The sequence below is a fragment of the Oryzias melastigma genome, linkage group LG16 (assembly GCF_002922805.2).
Source record: "Oryzias melastigma strain HK-1 linkage group LG16, ASM292280v2, whole genome shotgun sequence".
NCBI classification, from domain to species: Eukaryota; Metazoa; Chordata; class Actinopteri; order Beloniformes; family Adrianichthyidae; genus Oryzias; species Oryzias melastigma.
Genome location: NC_050527.1, coordinates 28915908 through 28930764, shown reverse-complemented (window position 1 = coordinate 28930764; position 14857 = coordinate 28915908). Strand labels below are relative to the sequence as shown.

The window sequence follows — 14857 nt, the reverse complement described above, 5'->3', positions numbered from 1 at the left end:
TCGGGTTCAGGTCAGGGAGGCCATTCCGACCAATCACGCCCCTCCAGGTGCCACTGTCATTGTCCATGTGGGCATTGAAGTCCCCCAGTGCACTATCCAGACCAGGGTCAAAGGAGGAGGAGCCTCCAGCGCCATCGAGGTACCGGACCATGAAAGTGCTGATTTATCTACCGAGTGGAGTTCCTTCAGAAGATGCTGCAGCGGTCCACGGACTGCATGAAGGACAGAAACATTGACAGGAAAAGCTAAACACACAACTGATCTGCAGGACAACCTCCAGGTTAACCGTCTGGCGCCCTCTAGTGAGGAGATTTAAACACAACACTGTTTTTGTTTGCTTGTTCTCTTTATTTCACTCAAAGTTTCAGAAGCGTTTGAGCAGCAGCAGAAAGCGTCTCCATGGAAACCAAGCAGACATGTAGAGTCAGGAAGCAGAACAGAGGTCGCCCAGCCACCAGCAGTAGAAGCTGAAACACTGGATCTCAGATGATCCTGGACTAATCCGGAGCTGCACCTCCTGGATGGAGGAGATCCCTGAGAGGATCAGTCTCCCAGATCCATCATCCTGCCAGACCCGAAGTGGCAGTTGTCCCACAACAGATTGTAATCGATGCCTCCGGCCCGCACGAAGTCTGACAGTCTCTTGGAGCCGTTGAAGTTCTTGGTCTGGATCACCTGTGGACCCGAACAGAACCACTCACAGTTTTTACAGACAGATGCAGCTTAGAAACATATGATAAGATATTTAAAAAATGAACTTAATTTTCTGAATCCAACCATCTGATTGGCTGAAGTTTCCTGGTTTTGGACCAAATCTGATTTGAATCCAGAACTCAAAGAATTCAATAAACACTGAAATAAATCAAAGGATGGAGTTTTCTACGACGACTATCTGTGTTTTAATTGAAGAAGGAACGTATTCACTCTGTCCAGTTCTCGTGTACAGTCAGTATCTGGTCCTGAATACCCCTGACCCTACAGGAGCGTCCTCTCACCCTCCATTTGTTGCTCATGTGGCGAGCGTTCGTCACCACCGTCTGCGAGGAGCGTCCGAATCCGTTGCCTTTATGGACGAGCCACTGAGAGCCGTCTTCCAGCGTCACTCTGCAGGACAAACATTCTGAGCGGACCCGGTTCTGAATCTAAAGGGTCTGAGGAACTGAACTGACCGAACTCCAGTGTGACTGATGGGTCCGAGTTCAACCTTCAGAGGCTCCAGTGGTCTCCTCATCCTCTCTGCTGACATCACCCGCAGGTTGTAGAGATTAGTCAGAGCCTGACCAGAGAGGTCCGCCTGGAAAGTCCCGCCCCCACCTGTCAGGACAAAAACAGAAGCTCTGAATAAAAACAACTTCAGTCTGCAGAGTCGGAGCGCCTGCAGAGTCAGAGCGTCTGCAGCGTCGGAGTGTCTGCAGCGTCGGAGCGTCTGCAGAGTCGGAGCGTCTGCAGAGTCAGAGCGTCTGCAGAGTCAGAGCGTCTGCAGCGTCGGAGCGCCTGCAGAGTCAGAGCGTCTGCAGCGTCGGAGCGTCTGCAGCGTCGGAGCGTCTGCAGAGTCGGAGCGTCTGCAGAGTCGGAGCGTCTGCAGAGTCAGAGCGTCTGCAGAGTCAGAGCGTCTGCAGGACCAGAGCGTCTGCAGGACCAGAGCGTCTGCAGGACCAGAGCGTCTGCAGAGTCGGAGCGTCTGCAGAGTCGGAGCGTCTGCAGAGTCAGAGCGTCTGCAGAGTCGGAGCGTCTGCAGAGTCAGAGCGTCTGCAGAGTCGGAGCGTCTGCAGAGTCGGAGCGTCTGCAGAGTCAGAGCGTCTGCAGAGTCAGAGCGTCTGCAGGATCAGAGCGTCTGCAGGGTCAGATCATCTGCAGGGTCAGAACGTCTGCAGGGTCAGAACGTCTGCAGGGTCAGAACATCTGCAGAGTCAGAACGTCTGCAGAGTCAGAGCGTCTGCAGGACCAGAACATCTACAGGACTAGAGCGTCTGCAGAGTCAGAGCGTCTGCAGGGTGCGTCATGAACATGAAGACACCAACAGAAAATCTGGACGGTGTCGTTTCTTCTTCCAGAACAGCTGAAGGTTCTGGTGCTAAGCTCATCATGGAGGACCGTGAGAACGCTCCAGCAGCCGCCGGCCAAAGGAGAGTCAGCGGGATTTTCCAGAGCCAAGACCAAACCCACAACCGGCTTTGGCTTTGGTTCAGCGTCTTCTGCCAGACCTGCTGGATCAGCCAGGACATGTCTGAGTTCTGAGGAGACCTGAACCAGGAGGAGACTCCTCACATCTGCTGTTTGAGGAACCATCTGAAGATCCACAGAACCGGTTCCAGCAGCCGCACAGATGAAGCAGACGAGTCTCCACACGCTGGATTCATCTAGTGAATGTGAGCGGGTGAGCTCTGATGATGTTACGGAAACATCTGGATCTGACTCCGATCCACAGAGGAAAAGCTTTTTCTGCAGATCACAGGTTCACTGAGCTGCTCACCTGAAACCACCTGCACCAAATCCACTCTGCAGTGAAGCACGGAGGTGGGAGGCTCATTTCATCCGCTGTGGTTGGAAGCTGAATCTGAGCTTTTTTTTTCTTTTGTTTAGTTGGTAAAACAGCTGATTCACAGAAAGAGGCGGAGCAGAAACTGAAGGGTTGCAGTAATATGGGGGTTATTATGGGATGTCATGTCACCTCAGTCAAATGTCCTTTCAGTTTAAGAGGATTAATCAAGTTTCTGAGGCAAAAATCAGTTGTGTGAAACAAACTATTTTTACTTTTGTAAAACCTTCAAAAACACGAATGAAGGATTCAACTGCAGTCTTTGTGTTTTTGAGCCTCTAAACAGAAACCTGTGAAACTTTAAAGGAAACTTCAGGCAAAAGTCAGCAAACAATCAGGGGGGTCATGAAACGGCAGGAAATCAGCCGTTATTTCTCCTTTTTAGTCAACGTGAGAAACTCCTCTGACAGCAGAAAAACTGGCTCACCTGAGGAGGAGGAGGCGTCCACCAAAACCAGCAGCACAGCCAGGTAGGACACACACGGGAGGGTCAGGGGGGGCGCCATGGTGGACTGCTGTCCTGCTGCTGAAACTGCTGTTTTATACGTCTGAGGCAGTTGGAGCCCTCCCACATCCACCATGGAGGAACCGCCCACTCACTCTGTGATGTCATCTCCAGAATGTTCCGTCCCGATGGAGGAGGGAACAGATCCCCGTTGAAATCCCCTTGAATCTCGTTAAATGTTTCCGTCTCGAGTATTTCTTAAACTTTTTGGATTTTCCCACTACGAAGGCGAGAACATTAACCATTGTTCCCGCCTTGGCCCCGCCTCCTAATGATGCCATTCCTGCTCTCCGGACTGATCCGAGGAAGCCTGGAGGATTATTCTGAATTGGGCGTTATCCAATCCCAGCCGGCCTGCATGAACAAACGTCATCTGCTCTGCATTTCAGGGCTTAGTCACAGCCTGAGACAAACCGAAACCGTTTGTATGCACCGCTAAAGCTAACAAAACCTAGTTCATAATTATGTTAAAAGTTACAGTTTTAAAGTTTAAAAATGTAGCTTTAGAGTGTTCAGTTAATGTTTCTCCTGGTCGCGACCTCAGGTGTGTTTTGGAGTTTGACCCCTGTGTGGTTGAGTTTGACCCCCTGTGGGGTTGAGTTTGACCCCCTGTGGGGTTGAGTTTGACCCCCTGTGGGGTTGAGTTTGACCCCTGTGTGGTTGAGTTTGACCCCCTGTGGGGTTGAGTTTGACCCCTGTGTGGTTGAGTTTGACCCCCTGTGGGGTTGAGTTTGACCACTGTGTGGTTGAGTTTGACCCCTGTGTGGTTGAGTTTGACCCCTGAGTGGTTGAGTTTGACCCCTGAGTGGTTGAGTTTGACCCCTGTGTGGTTGAGTTTGACCCCTGTGTGGTTAAGTTTGACCCCCTGTGGGGTTGAGTTTGACCCCCCCAGTTTTAGAGGCTGATCGTCTTCGACACCAAACTTCACTGAAGTCGGTCTGAGTTTTGTAGTGATTTATTCACAGAAAGATGATCGTGAGGAGCTTTGACCTCAAACATGGAGGCCAGAGGAGACTGAAGCAGGAAATCAGACCCAGACCAGGTCTCCATGGACACCCCCCACCCCCACCCCCCACGTGGAGGGCAGGGGGATGAAGCGTGACATCCCAAACACGTGAACATGAACGAGCTCCCTGAAGTTTGGAGGAGATGATCTTTTCTTTCACAGAACGAGGAGGTTCTCCGTCTCCACCCGAACGTTTCTGCTGACGGTTCAGTGGACGATGGAGGAAAACATTCGTCTTCTGATCTCCTCCAAAAACCTCAGAGGAACTTTTCCCGATGGAAAATCTTCAGAAAAAACTGGATCTGTTTGTTTTCCTCAGAATCTGATCCTGTTCAGCTTTAAACAGAACCCAGCTGGCCCAGAATTACCCAGAAAGCATTGCAAACCCCATGAAAACAGCAGACAAGACAGAATCAGAACCGTAGGTGGAGGGCGGGGCCAGATCCTCTCAGGCTGAGTGGGCAGGGGCGGGGTCAGGGGCGGGGTCAGGCTCAGATCCGGCGGGTATCAGGAGTGTGGTGTCCCTGTCAGGCGCCACCTGCAGGTCAAAGGTCAGAAGACAGTCCTGCTGTTGTCAGTCCGAAACACAGAAACATCATTTACGGTGGTTCTGTTCACGACGGCGCCGTCTCTGACCAGATGAAAGCGGTTCCAAAACTCCCAGAGAACATCAGAGAGGAGGAGCTTCAGGAGAGCTCTGCACGGCTGAAGGTGGTTCTGCCAGAACTCTGACAGTTCTGCTGACGGAACCGTTTGATCCATTTGATGATAAGAGCAGCGTTTGTAATCAAGCGGTTCAGATAATGAGGTCGTTAATAATGATCTAGTTTGGGGTGTAAACGACCACGAACAAAAGGTCTTCAGATACAGAACACGATCATCAATCCTGATCTTCATCCCTTAAATACGTAATCGCGAGAATCAGATTCTACAGACACTTTTAATTCAACTGATTAACGTGATCAAACATGTAAAATCACAACAGAATAAAAAGTCATTTTTCTGAAGTGGACCCGTGTACTTCAGCGGCGCCGCGGCATCAGAAACGTTCTGTTGAAGGTTCTGACTGAGCTTGGGTCGGTCCGACGCCGGACGCTCGGACCGTCCTGGAGTTTAGGAAGAAGAAGAACTGCAGAGCGGCTGGTGGCGCTCCATCTGAACACGCGTGTGCAGACGTTAGCGTCAGGCGTTAGCGTCAGGCGTTAGCGTCAGGCGTTGGTGTCAGGCGTTGGCGTCAGGCGTTGGCGTCAGACGTTAGCGTCAGACGTTAGCGTCAGGCGTTAGCGTCAGGCGTTAGCGTCAGGCGTTAGCGTCAGGCGTTAGCGTCAGCGTCAGGCGTTAGCGTCAGGCGTTGGCGTCAGACGTTAGCGTCAGACGTTAGCGTCAGACGTTAGCGTCAGACGTTAGCGTCAGACGTTAGCGTCAGGCGTTAGCGTCAGGCGTTAGCGTCAGGCGTTAGCGTCAGACGTCAGCGTCAGACGTTAGCGTCAGACGTTAGCGTCAGACGTTAGCGCCAGGCGTTAGCGTCAGGCGTTAGCATCAGAGGACGCGGGATTGGGTGATCTGGACGCTGAGGATGGGGATTGGCTGAGAGCAGCCCTAAAACAGACATGCCTTCAGTTTGGGTTCGTTTCTGGGTTGTGGTCTGGGATCTACCCCTCCCCCACACGACCCACAGCCTTCAGCTGAGACCCGTGAGATTTGGTCGTGAGCCATGAGACGCGAGTCCGGCCGGCCGCTGGAAACGGGTCAGAGCGACCCGCAGTCTCTGGAACGCTGAGCGCCGTCATTAATCACTCAACGCTCCAGCAAACGTGACGAGAAACCGGGCTAAATACGGGATAAGCAATCGCGATTGGCTGAGACAATGAATGAATGAAGACAATTGGAGGTGATATTGTAGACACAGGCCCCGCCCCCACCGAACCGCTGTAAGAAGCTGCAGAATCTAAGAGTCTGAAGCAGCCAGAAGGAAAATCTGAATTTTCTTGAAGAAAATGTGAAACTTTTCCAGACTTTAGTCTCAGACAGTTTGATGTTTTGGTTTTATAGTTACTGTGGGAACATCTGATTGGTTATCCCCTTAGCGCCGCAGTGTTAGCTTAGCTGATGTGTAGCATTTGACTAACGTGCTGCAGCTTTTCTCCCGTCAGAATCAGCTGATCTACATTGATCACATAAACAGTTGGATCGTTACGACGGGTCAAAGATCGTCTGTCGTTAAGGCGTCACCGCCAACGTCTTCGACGGTTTAGAGGGACTGGAGTGCAGATGTTTACCGGATCAGCTGTTTGAGAAGTTTCATTGATTTACTTTGGACCACAGAGTTCAACGTTTCATCATTTGAATGTTTCTGATGGTTTCAGATCTTCCATCAGCCTCTTTGGTTTGGCTCCGCCCTTCACGTCACCATAAACCTGCTTTGCTCCATCATGTCTTACCGTAAGGGGACATTTGTGGCGTCTGATGGCTCGTCCAGCGAGAACGCAGACGGTGATGCAGACGCAGACCTGCAGGACCAGCAGAACCAGGACGACGCCCAGAATTCCATAGAGAACCGACTGGAAGGCGTGAAGAACGGAGCGGTTACACCAAGCAGGAAGTAGCAGAACCACAACGATACATCTGGACTCACATTCAGGGCCCAGAGGTTTCTGAAGCACTTGCGGGTCCACTCATCATGAAGCAGAGGCCTCGTTTGGGACGGGCTTTTGCAGAACATGTCAGAAGGAACGGTGGACAGCAGGACGCAGTCGTAGACCACGCCGGCCAGGCCGAGCAGGGCGCTGAAGGCGTTGGTCAGAAGAGACGCCCAGACCTGCAGGGAGAACAAGAACCATGGGACCCAGAACCACTGAGCCAGCAGAAGAATACTGATGAGGTCATAGACCTCAGGGCGTGGCAGCTGTTGGTTCAGAAAACACCGGAAAAAAAAACTCACCAGTCTGACTGAAGCCCGCCGTCCTGACGCCACGGCCAGAGAGCCGGAGACCACGAACTGCAGCAGAAACACGTTCAAAACCCAGAACTCCAACAGCCATCAGGTACTGGTGTTCTACGTACAAACAAACCGGAACCAAACGGGGCGTAGTGGATCAGCACCGGGGAGAGGAGGGGCGTCAAGCTGAAGAGGACGGACAGAAGACCGACGAAGATCTGGACCACCTGGAGACACGGTCAAAGTCTAGAACTTTTAGCAGTGTTAGCATGGTTAGCATTATTAACAGTGTTAGCATAATTAGCATTCTAGTGCTGTTAGCATAGATAGCATTATTAGCCATTTTACCAATGTTAGCATAGTTAACATAATCAGCACTTCTAGTAGTATTAGCATAGTTAGCATCATTAGCACTTTTACCAATGTTAACGTAGTAATTATTATCAGCAGTGCTAGCATACTTAGCATCATTATCAATTTTACCAATACTAGCATAGTTAGCATCGTCAGCACTTTTAGCACAGTTAGCATCGTCAGCACTTTTAGTAGAGTTAGCATTGTTAGCATCGTCAGCACTTTTAGTAGAGTAAGCATAGTTAGCATCGTCAGCACTTTTAGTAGAGTTAGCATAGTTAGCATCATCAGCACTTTTAGTAGAGTTAGCATAGTTAGCATCGTCAGCACTTTTAGTAGAGTTAGCATAGTTAACATCATCAGCACTTTTAGTAGAGTTAGCATAGTTAGCATCGTCAGCACTTTTAGCAGAGTTCGTATAGTTAACATCATCAGCACTTTTAGCAGAGTTAGCATAGTTAGCATCGTCAGCACTTTTAGTAGAGTTAGCATAGTTAGCATCATCAGCATTTTTAGCAGAGTTAGCATAGTTAGCATCGTCAGCACTTTTAGTAGAGTTAGCATAGTTAGCATCATCAGCACTTTTAGTAGAGTTAGCATAGTTGGCATCGTCAGCACTTTTAGCAGAGTTAGCATAGTTAGCATCCTTGGCATTTTAAGCAGTTCAACGCTCAATCAAGAACCGCTCGGAACCGACCCAGATGAGTGTGGACTCCTACCCCAAGGCCTTGTGGTTCCCTGCGAACATCAGTGTCTGTCTCGTCAACAACCTTTGAGTGGGTGGGAGGAGCAATCACTTCAGGGGGCGGAGCCTGCTGTTGAGGGTCTCCAGGAGTCTGGAGAGGAATGGAGGAGACGTCCCTGGGAATAACTTGAGTTATGACCATGACTCCACCGATGGTGGTGACAGACGTGGACGCCATGACGGGAGGCTGCTCCTTCTAGGAATTCTGGGAAAGCAAGAACAAATGATGACACACAAAAGCAAGATGGTCTTCCTGGATATAACTTCTGGTTTAGTTTAGGATTTATTTGGCAGAGTGAGAGTTCGTCTTGTTTTACTCCTGGTTCTTTAGGATGTTTTAAAGTGAAGCTGCTTTATTTATTTATTTATTTTACCTTTTTGGTAGATTGAAAAAAAAAATTGAAAGCTTCTAAAATTCCTCAGAAACTTTTTTTAAGGGAAGAGAGTGGTTGCCATGGAAACTCTGACCAATCACTGTGTAGTGATGGTGTCTGGCTCCAACATGGCGGTGCTCATATCGCAAAAAGATGGCGACTGAATTGACCTCATTTGGTTGGAGGTGGAATAAACCAACGTCTAGAGATGACATCACACTCAGTCCGTCCAGTTCTCATATACAGTTAATGGATCCAATCCAGGATGGAGGGATGAAAAAACTCGTATTTCTGCTCGTTTATCAGATCGTTTTCTTCTGTTTTCCCTCTTTGGTCCCATCATTCGCTCACAATGAGGATTTCCTTCTTCAGACAAACACTCTAAACGACGTTGGTTTTCCTGAACTCCACTCAGACCTTTTTCCCATCATGCTCTGCTGTTTTCATGGTGGAACAAACTCAAACTAGTCTCCGTTTTTGTGATAAAACTGCAAGTTTACAGTAAATGTGATTTTAACATCTAATGTCTGACTTACATCGGACGTAAAAAACTGATCAGAAAGCAGGTGAAACACCTGAGAAAAGCGCGTGCGCGTGAAAAAAGGCAAAAGTCTACAAAGTCAGGAGTGGAACCTGAAGGTCTTCTTCTGAATCACTCACCTGTGAAAAGACTCGGAGCGGATCAGCTGCGGTCGAAGCTTTTCTTTAGATCAGTTCGTTTCTCTTAAGTTCAAATTCCGGCGATGCTGCGTTTAGGGGCCGAAGAAAAGTCGGAATTCCAACAACCTCCAAGCAAACATGGACAACACGAAACAGGACAAGATAAGAGTTTGAAGCAGAAAATAACGTGAAACATTAGTTTATTTTAGAAGGAGGTTTTATTGTGAAAAATATATTTTAAAGAATCTTTCATTAAAAAAATAATTATAAAAACACTTAAATTGATAGAATCCGCTTGTGAGGTTTTCTTTTAACATCTTCCTACATTTTTGAACAAACCTTTACCTGCACCAGGTGTGTTCAGACACAATCAGGTAAGACATCAGCCTTCAGACTGGAGTTTGACACTTTTTCCAGAAAACAACTATTTGACATTATTCTATTAAATCCCACATTTTTAAACTAATATAATTGTTTTATCTCTATTATATTAGAGATTTGTTGGATTAAGATAATCCGATTTTATATGTTTGCTAATATCCACCTGAATGACATGTTTGAAAGTCCTCTAAGAAAAATGTTTTCATGAAAAGGCAGAAGTCAGACTGTTCCTGAACGCAGCACCAGGAAGTAGCTGCAGCATTTCCCAGAATCGGACTTTATTGCTTCGACACTTTTCAGTCAGTGGTTTATTGGTACCTACAAGAGAAGCAAATAAAACATGTCACATTTAAATGTTTAAAGGTCATTTTTTCTTTCAAAGTGTTTTACATAAAACATTAAAAGAAACAATCAGAAGAAATAAAAGATGAGATCATTAAAATGAGATTAAAATAAAGTAGAAAGAACGGAATTGAAACCAAGCGTGATAAACAGTAAACTTGTGAATCCATAGTTCAAATCCAGCGGAGAAGAAACTAAGAACACAGAAAATAACTGTAGATCCGAGAAGAGCCGTCACAGTTTCTCATCTGAATCTGGAGCTTTGGGACCAGTAGAAGAAAAATAAATATATGAGAATAAAGGTGTGAAATTACCATTTAAAAAGTTAATTTTACAAGACAAAAATCCTACATTTATAACTTAAAAAGTAGAAATTTTACATGGAATACGTCTGGCTTTTTCCAACATAAAGTTCTAATTTCATATTAATAACATTTACAAAAAAAGGGAAACAGATTCGGCAGAATTCTTCACTATTTCTGTTTCTATTATTAAATAAGTTATGATGGAGAGTCTTTGTTGAAACATTTTAAAGGCTAAATGTAAAATGTAACATTTTATTTTTGAATAATTATGTTTTGAAATATAAATTTACGACTCTTTTTGTCAATGTTTTATTTTTTTCTCATAATGTAATGATTTGATTTCTTCTTTTATTGTGGCCCTAAACTCTAACCTAGAAATCTGTTCGTTTGAAATGATTTTGTTTCTTTGACCTTTTTAGTAAAAACGTTTCATCTCCATCAGAACAGCAGGAATGCTACATTTGACCAGCAGAGGTCAGTGTTTCTCTCAAACTCGCCTACAGTTTTTTAGGGTTCTTGTGATAGAAACTGCAAGGAAATTAGAGAAGAAAGTAATCAACTACATCTCAAATCTTCACTTGAATTTGACGGTGTTTCATACTTTGACCTTTTAAACGTCAGCGTGCTGATGTAGCACGGGCGCTAAAACACTCCCACATCCTCTTGTCCTGAGAACAACTCTTTGACCCAGCATGCCTTGCGCGCCTCGGGTCACATTCAATTCAATTCAATTTTAATTCAATTCAATTTTATTTATATAGCCCAAAATCACAAAGAGATCACCTCATTGGGCTTCAAAATATAACATCGTCGGACATGACCGCGACCGTCCAATCAGCAGTCTTTATTAATCCCAAGCAGGAAGCGACCAGACACACACGTTGCTGAGCTGGGAAATGTTTGTTGCTACGAGGAGCCGCCTACCCGTCGAAACTGTCCGAGAAAAGCGTCTAACTAGTTGTCGTTTTGCTGTGGAATCGGTGAGTCCGTTATCTGACTAATTTAATATTTTGCACGCAGCACAGTGCTGGTTAGCGCCACATTTCAACTATTTTCGTCCACATGACGTGTGCTTATGTTGATATGTTTATGCCAGGTGTCTCTGATTGTAAGAGCTTTGATTATGAAACAAAATGCTGTACTGTTGTATAAGTTGTTAATAGAATTATTAGTGCTTAGTAAATGACACTGTATTGCGCAATATTTATTTAAAGATGAGTCTATTTGAATTATTAATGTATAGACCTAGAATGTGCACATAGATGAGGGTCCTGTTTTTTTATGCAGGCCGCTTATGATGGCGAGCTAAGCCCGAGCCTGAACCCGGTTAAATGCTGGAGCCTTCCGAAGGACGTTTCCCATCCTGTCCATGCTGGTAGGAGGCTCCTGTAGCCTACAGACTCTACTGACAACAAACCATAAACCAGAGCTCTTCTCACATTCACTCTTCTGCTGCAAACCGTGCTTCAGGATTCTTCCACCAGAACCTTTTGGTCTGGGCACTCCAGGCCAACAACCACTTGAACTTTTTATATGATCACTGAACTTTGTCACTGTAAATATTGGGTTTCTTTGTATGGCCATATTGTCTGTCTATGTTTTTCGTATTGTCTATATAAATACTGAGTCAAAAGCAAATCCCGAGTTCTGCCTTCTCTCTCCTTGAGCTGAACCTAAGTCTTCTGATGAAAAATCTGACGAGTATAAATTATTATACTTCCAGTAGGCTTCTTTTGTCATAATTCGGGTAGTACGTGCTACACTGAGTCATGGGAACAGCCGATAAAAGTTAGCCCTGTTAGCACGTTCACATTTCTGCAACGCCGTAGAACATCTTCACAAACGTCTATTCAGGTGTAACATGGGTAGAAGGGAGCTGTTTGCTGATGGACTCCTGAGGGTTCGGATCAAATCATCCGTCTCTGATTTTTATCTCACTTCAGTTTTTACTCAACGAGTCGATAAATAAGCAGAAAATCTGCAGATTTTATCCATAAAATCAGAACAATTGTGAAAAGTGAGTGTTTTCAAAAAGTGTCAAATAATCAGCAGAATCACAGATTTCACTGAGTCAATTCAAACTTTATTCATTCTTTAAGCACATCAGCATCTTTTCAGTGTAACCTCAGAAACTCTGAAGTTTCCAACCAACCTCTGATCAGATGTTCTCATCACTGACACAAGGGGGAGACAAAGTGACATCAAATGTGAGTGAAAGACCTCCAAACGTTCTAATAATCCAGACATTCTGATATTCTATTGGTAAATCACAAACAAATTATTAATGTACTTTAGATGGGACACGTCATCATATTTACAATAAACACAAACAATCATCATTGTATAAAACAGAGGATGAACTGAGTCTGAGGTCACGGCTGCATAAATAAAACCACGATAAACATCTCACATGTGCATCAAAAACATTCATTCGTCTAGTTTCAAACCCGTTTAGGCCCTTTTGGAGCTGGGGGTTGCTGGAGCCTATCCCAGCTACAGTGGGGGGAGGTGAGCTTCTCCCTGGAGGGTTCGTCAGTCCATTGCAGAGACACAACCGCAAACATTCACACCTGAGAGACGATTCCGAGTCACGATGAACCAACGTCTTCTGGACGTGGACCAAGAAGTCCTGACAGAGTAGAGACTACGTTTGACCTTCAAAATAAAACCCGCTTCACTTTTTCTTCGTAAAACTTGAAGCAAAGAAGTTTTTTGGTCACAAAATGTATCCTGTCAAAAATAAACAAGTGTGTCGTCTGCATGGAGTCAGAACTTCAAAGAGGTCAAAGCAATGTGACCTTCGAACTTCTGCGTCCTTCATGTCGAACGGGAAGAATTTGATTTGATTTCATTTCAATCATATTTGAAAGCTCCGCCTACTTGATTTCACATGGGGAATTTTTTTTGTCAACATTTCCAAAAATATTCACATTAGTGGTTTACAAGGTGACATTCTGCTTCAAGAGTTTTTCAAAAGAAAAAACTGTTTGAAATTGAGGATATGTTTTTAGATTCTCCTGAAGGCAGAAACCCCTGGAGGAGGTCTTCCCGTCACTCCCCGTTCTTCAGCTCAGACGCCGCCTCCTTCGTGCTCTCCAGAGAACAGATCTCCATGATGGTGTGGGTCTTGCTGCTGTCCTCCCCCATGAGCAGATGATCTGAGTGGAGGCCCGTCTTCTTCTGCCTCCACACCACGAACGCTCCGACAGCCATCACGCAGACGCTGGCGGCCAGCAGCAGAGAAACCACCACCAGCTCGCCGTAGAAGCTCTTCTCTCTGCGAGGCACATCCATGGAGATCTGGTTCTCTGTCCTGGAGGTCGAGGAGCTGGTTTTGTATGCAGGTTTTGTGGGAACATCTGGACCAGCTTTGGTTGTGGCCGCAGGTTTCCCGGGATCTTCTGCTGACGGGGTTTCCAGCACTGGAGGATCCGGAGTGTTCACAGAGTCCTCAGGCACCGCGGTTTCAGTTGAGATGTCCTCAAAGTCCTCTCCTGGCTGAGGGACGATGGAGCGAGGAGTGAAGGTCTCCAGAACTCTGTAGCTCACGACCACCTCCCTGTGACCCGCCTCCTCCGCCTCACAGCTGTAGGTCCCCAGGGTCTGAGCGGAGGCCAGGAAGCTGAGGCCGCCGTCAGGAGAGCGGATGAAGAGCGTCTCCGGGAGGAACTTCCTCTGAGGGGACGTCCAGCTCAGGACGGCCAGGCTGGACGGTTTCTCACACTGGAGTCGAACCGCCTGGTTCAAGCTAACGCTAACGTCTGTGGAAACAGGAGGAGTCACTTTTAAAACGGTGAAACGAGAAGAAACCCGGTTCATAGCTGTGAGGGTCACCTCTGATTTCAGGTCTTTCTTCAGGACATTCCATCTGCTCGATTCCGTTCTCAAGGTTTTGAATCCTGAAGAGAGAGAAAGAAATCCTGTTGGTTCAAATGAAGACCTGAAGCTGAAACCACAAACCTCCAGGCGGATCAGAACCGCCGCCTGAGCCCAGCCCACCGTACAGGTGGAGACGGACGTCTGCAGCTGGAAATGTTCAACCTGGACATGCAGGTGATCCTCAGGAAATATCAAAGTCATAGGCCGCTCAGTGAACCGCAGCGAGAAAAGATTCATGTTTTTATCTACGGGCGTGCTGCGGGCGACGATTCCATGTCAAACGATGTACGTTTGGTTAGAGTTACGTTGACACTGGAGCTGAGGTGCTAAAGGGTTAAAACCAGACAGGAAGTTCTCACTGGAGGCAGCTTTCAGAAATCCCAACAGGATGAAGCTACAAAAGTGGATCCCACAGGTTTGATGTTCTGGGACTCAAACCTGTTTATGGGCGGGGCCTGTCGGTGTGAACCCTTTTGTTTTCTTTACAGTGAAGATCATGAAGCAGAAAGAGGAGGGATGATCTGCACTCACACGTCCTCCTCACTGCCGCTAAGACCCGTGCAGACCCTCCTGCTCTGGCTCCACCCACACAGAGGGTCCCGGGACAGAACACACTGGCTGCAGGTCCTGTGGGCGGAGCATGTGGCCAAAGGCACAGTCATGACCCCCTCAGACGTTCCCACGTACAGAACTCCCTGCAGAGTCGGGAACACAGATCAGTGATCAGCAAAGACTGACAGAACCAGCAGAAATTACCCAGAATTCAGTTCCAGAGATCAGGGCCCGCGAGCACCAGGGTTGGTGACCCCTGCTCTACCAGAACTCAACC

At 46.9% G+C, this 14857-nt stretch overlaps 2 protein-coding genes and 1 long non-coding RNA gene across 3 annotated transcripts in view; 1 reads left to right on the top strand and 2 right to left on the bottom strand.

Annotated features, from left to right (window-relative positions):
• Positions 1-3983: 3983 nt before the first annotated feature.
• Positions 3984-9262, bottom strand: LOC112136488 (membrane-spanning 4-domains subfamily A member 6A). The gene is made up of 7 exons (XM_024258198.2): positions 9122-9262; positions 8062-8292; positions 7114-7215; positions 6992-7048; positions 6686-6868; positions 6492-6611; positions 3984-4588 (listed from the first exon to the last, which is right to left on the bottom strand). Exons 2-7 carry the CDS (start codon positions 8263-8265, stop codon positions 4499-4501), a joined length of 756 nt encoding a protein of 251 aa, XP_024113966.1. The 5' UTR covers positions 8266-8292; positions 9122-9262; the 3' UTR covers positions 3984-4498.
• A 1725-nt stretch (positions 9263-10987) lies between these two features.
• LOC112136573 lies at positions 10988-11787 on the top strand. The gene is made up of 2 exons (XR_002917380.2): positions 10988-11129; positions 11437-11787. It is a non-coding gene; the product is annotated as an uncharacterized LOC112136573 (long non-coding RNA).
• Positions 11788-12210: 423 nt separating this feature from the next.
• LOC112136569 (semaphorin-4B) overlaps positions 12211-14857 on the bottom strand; it is a 14961-nt gene continuing 12314 nt past the window's right edge. Inside the window, exons 12-14 of the mRNA XM_024258341.2 lie at positions 14560-14723; positions 13984-14048; positions 12211-13910 (exon numbers count right to left, since the gene is read on the bottom strand). Coding sequence (XP_024114109.1) covers positions 13201-13910; positions 13984-14048; positions 14560-14723 — 939 coding nt within the window. The 3' untranslated portion in view covers positions 12211-13200. The remainder of the gene's footprint in view (positions 13911-13983; positions 14049-14559; positions 14724-14857) is intronic.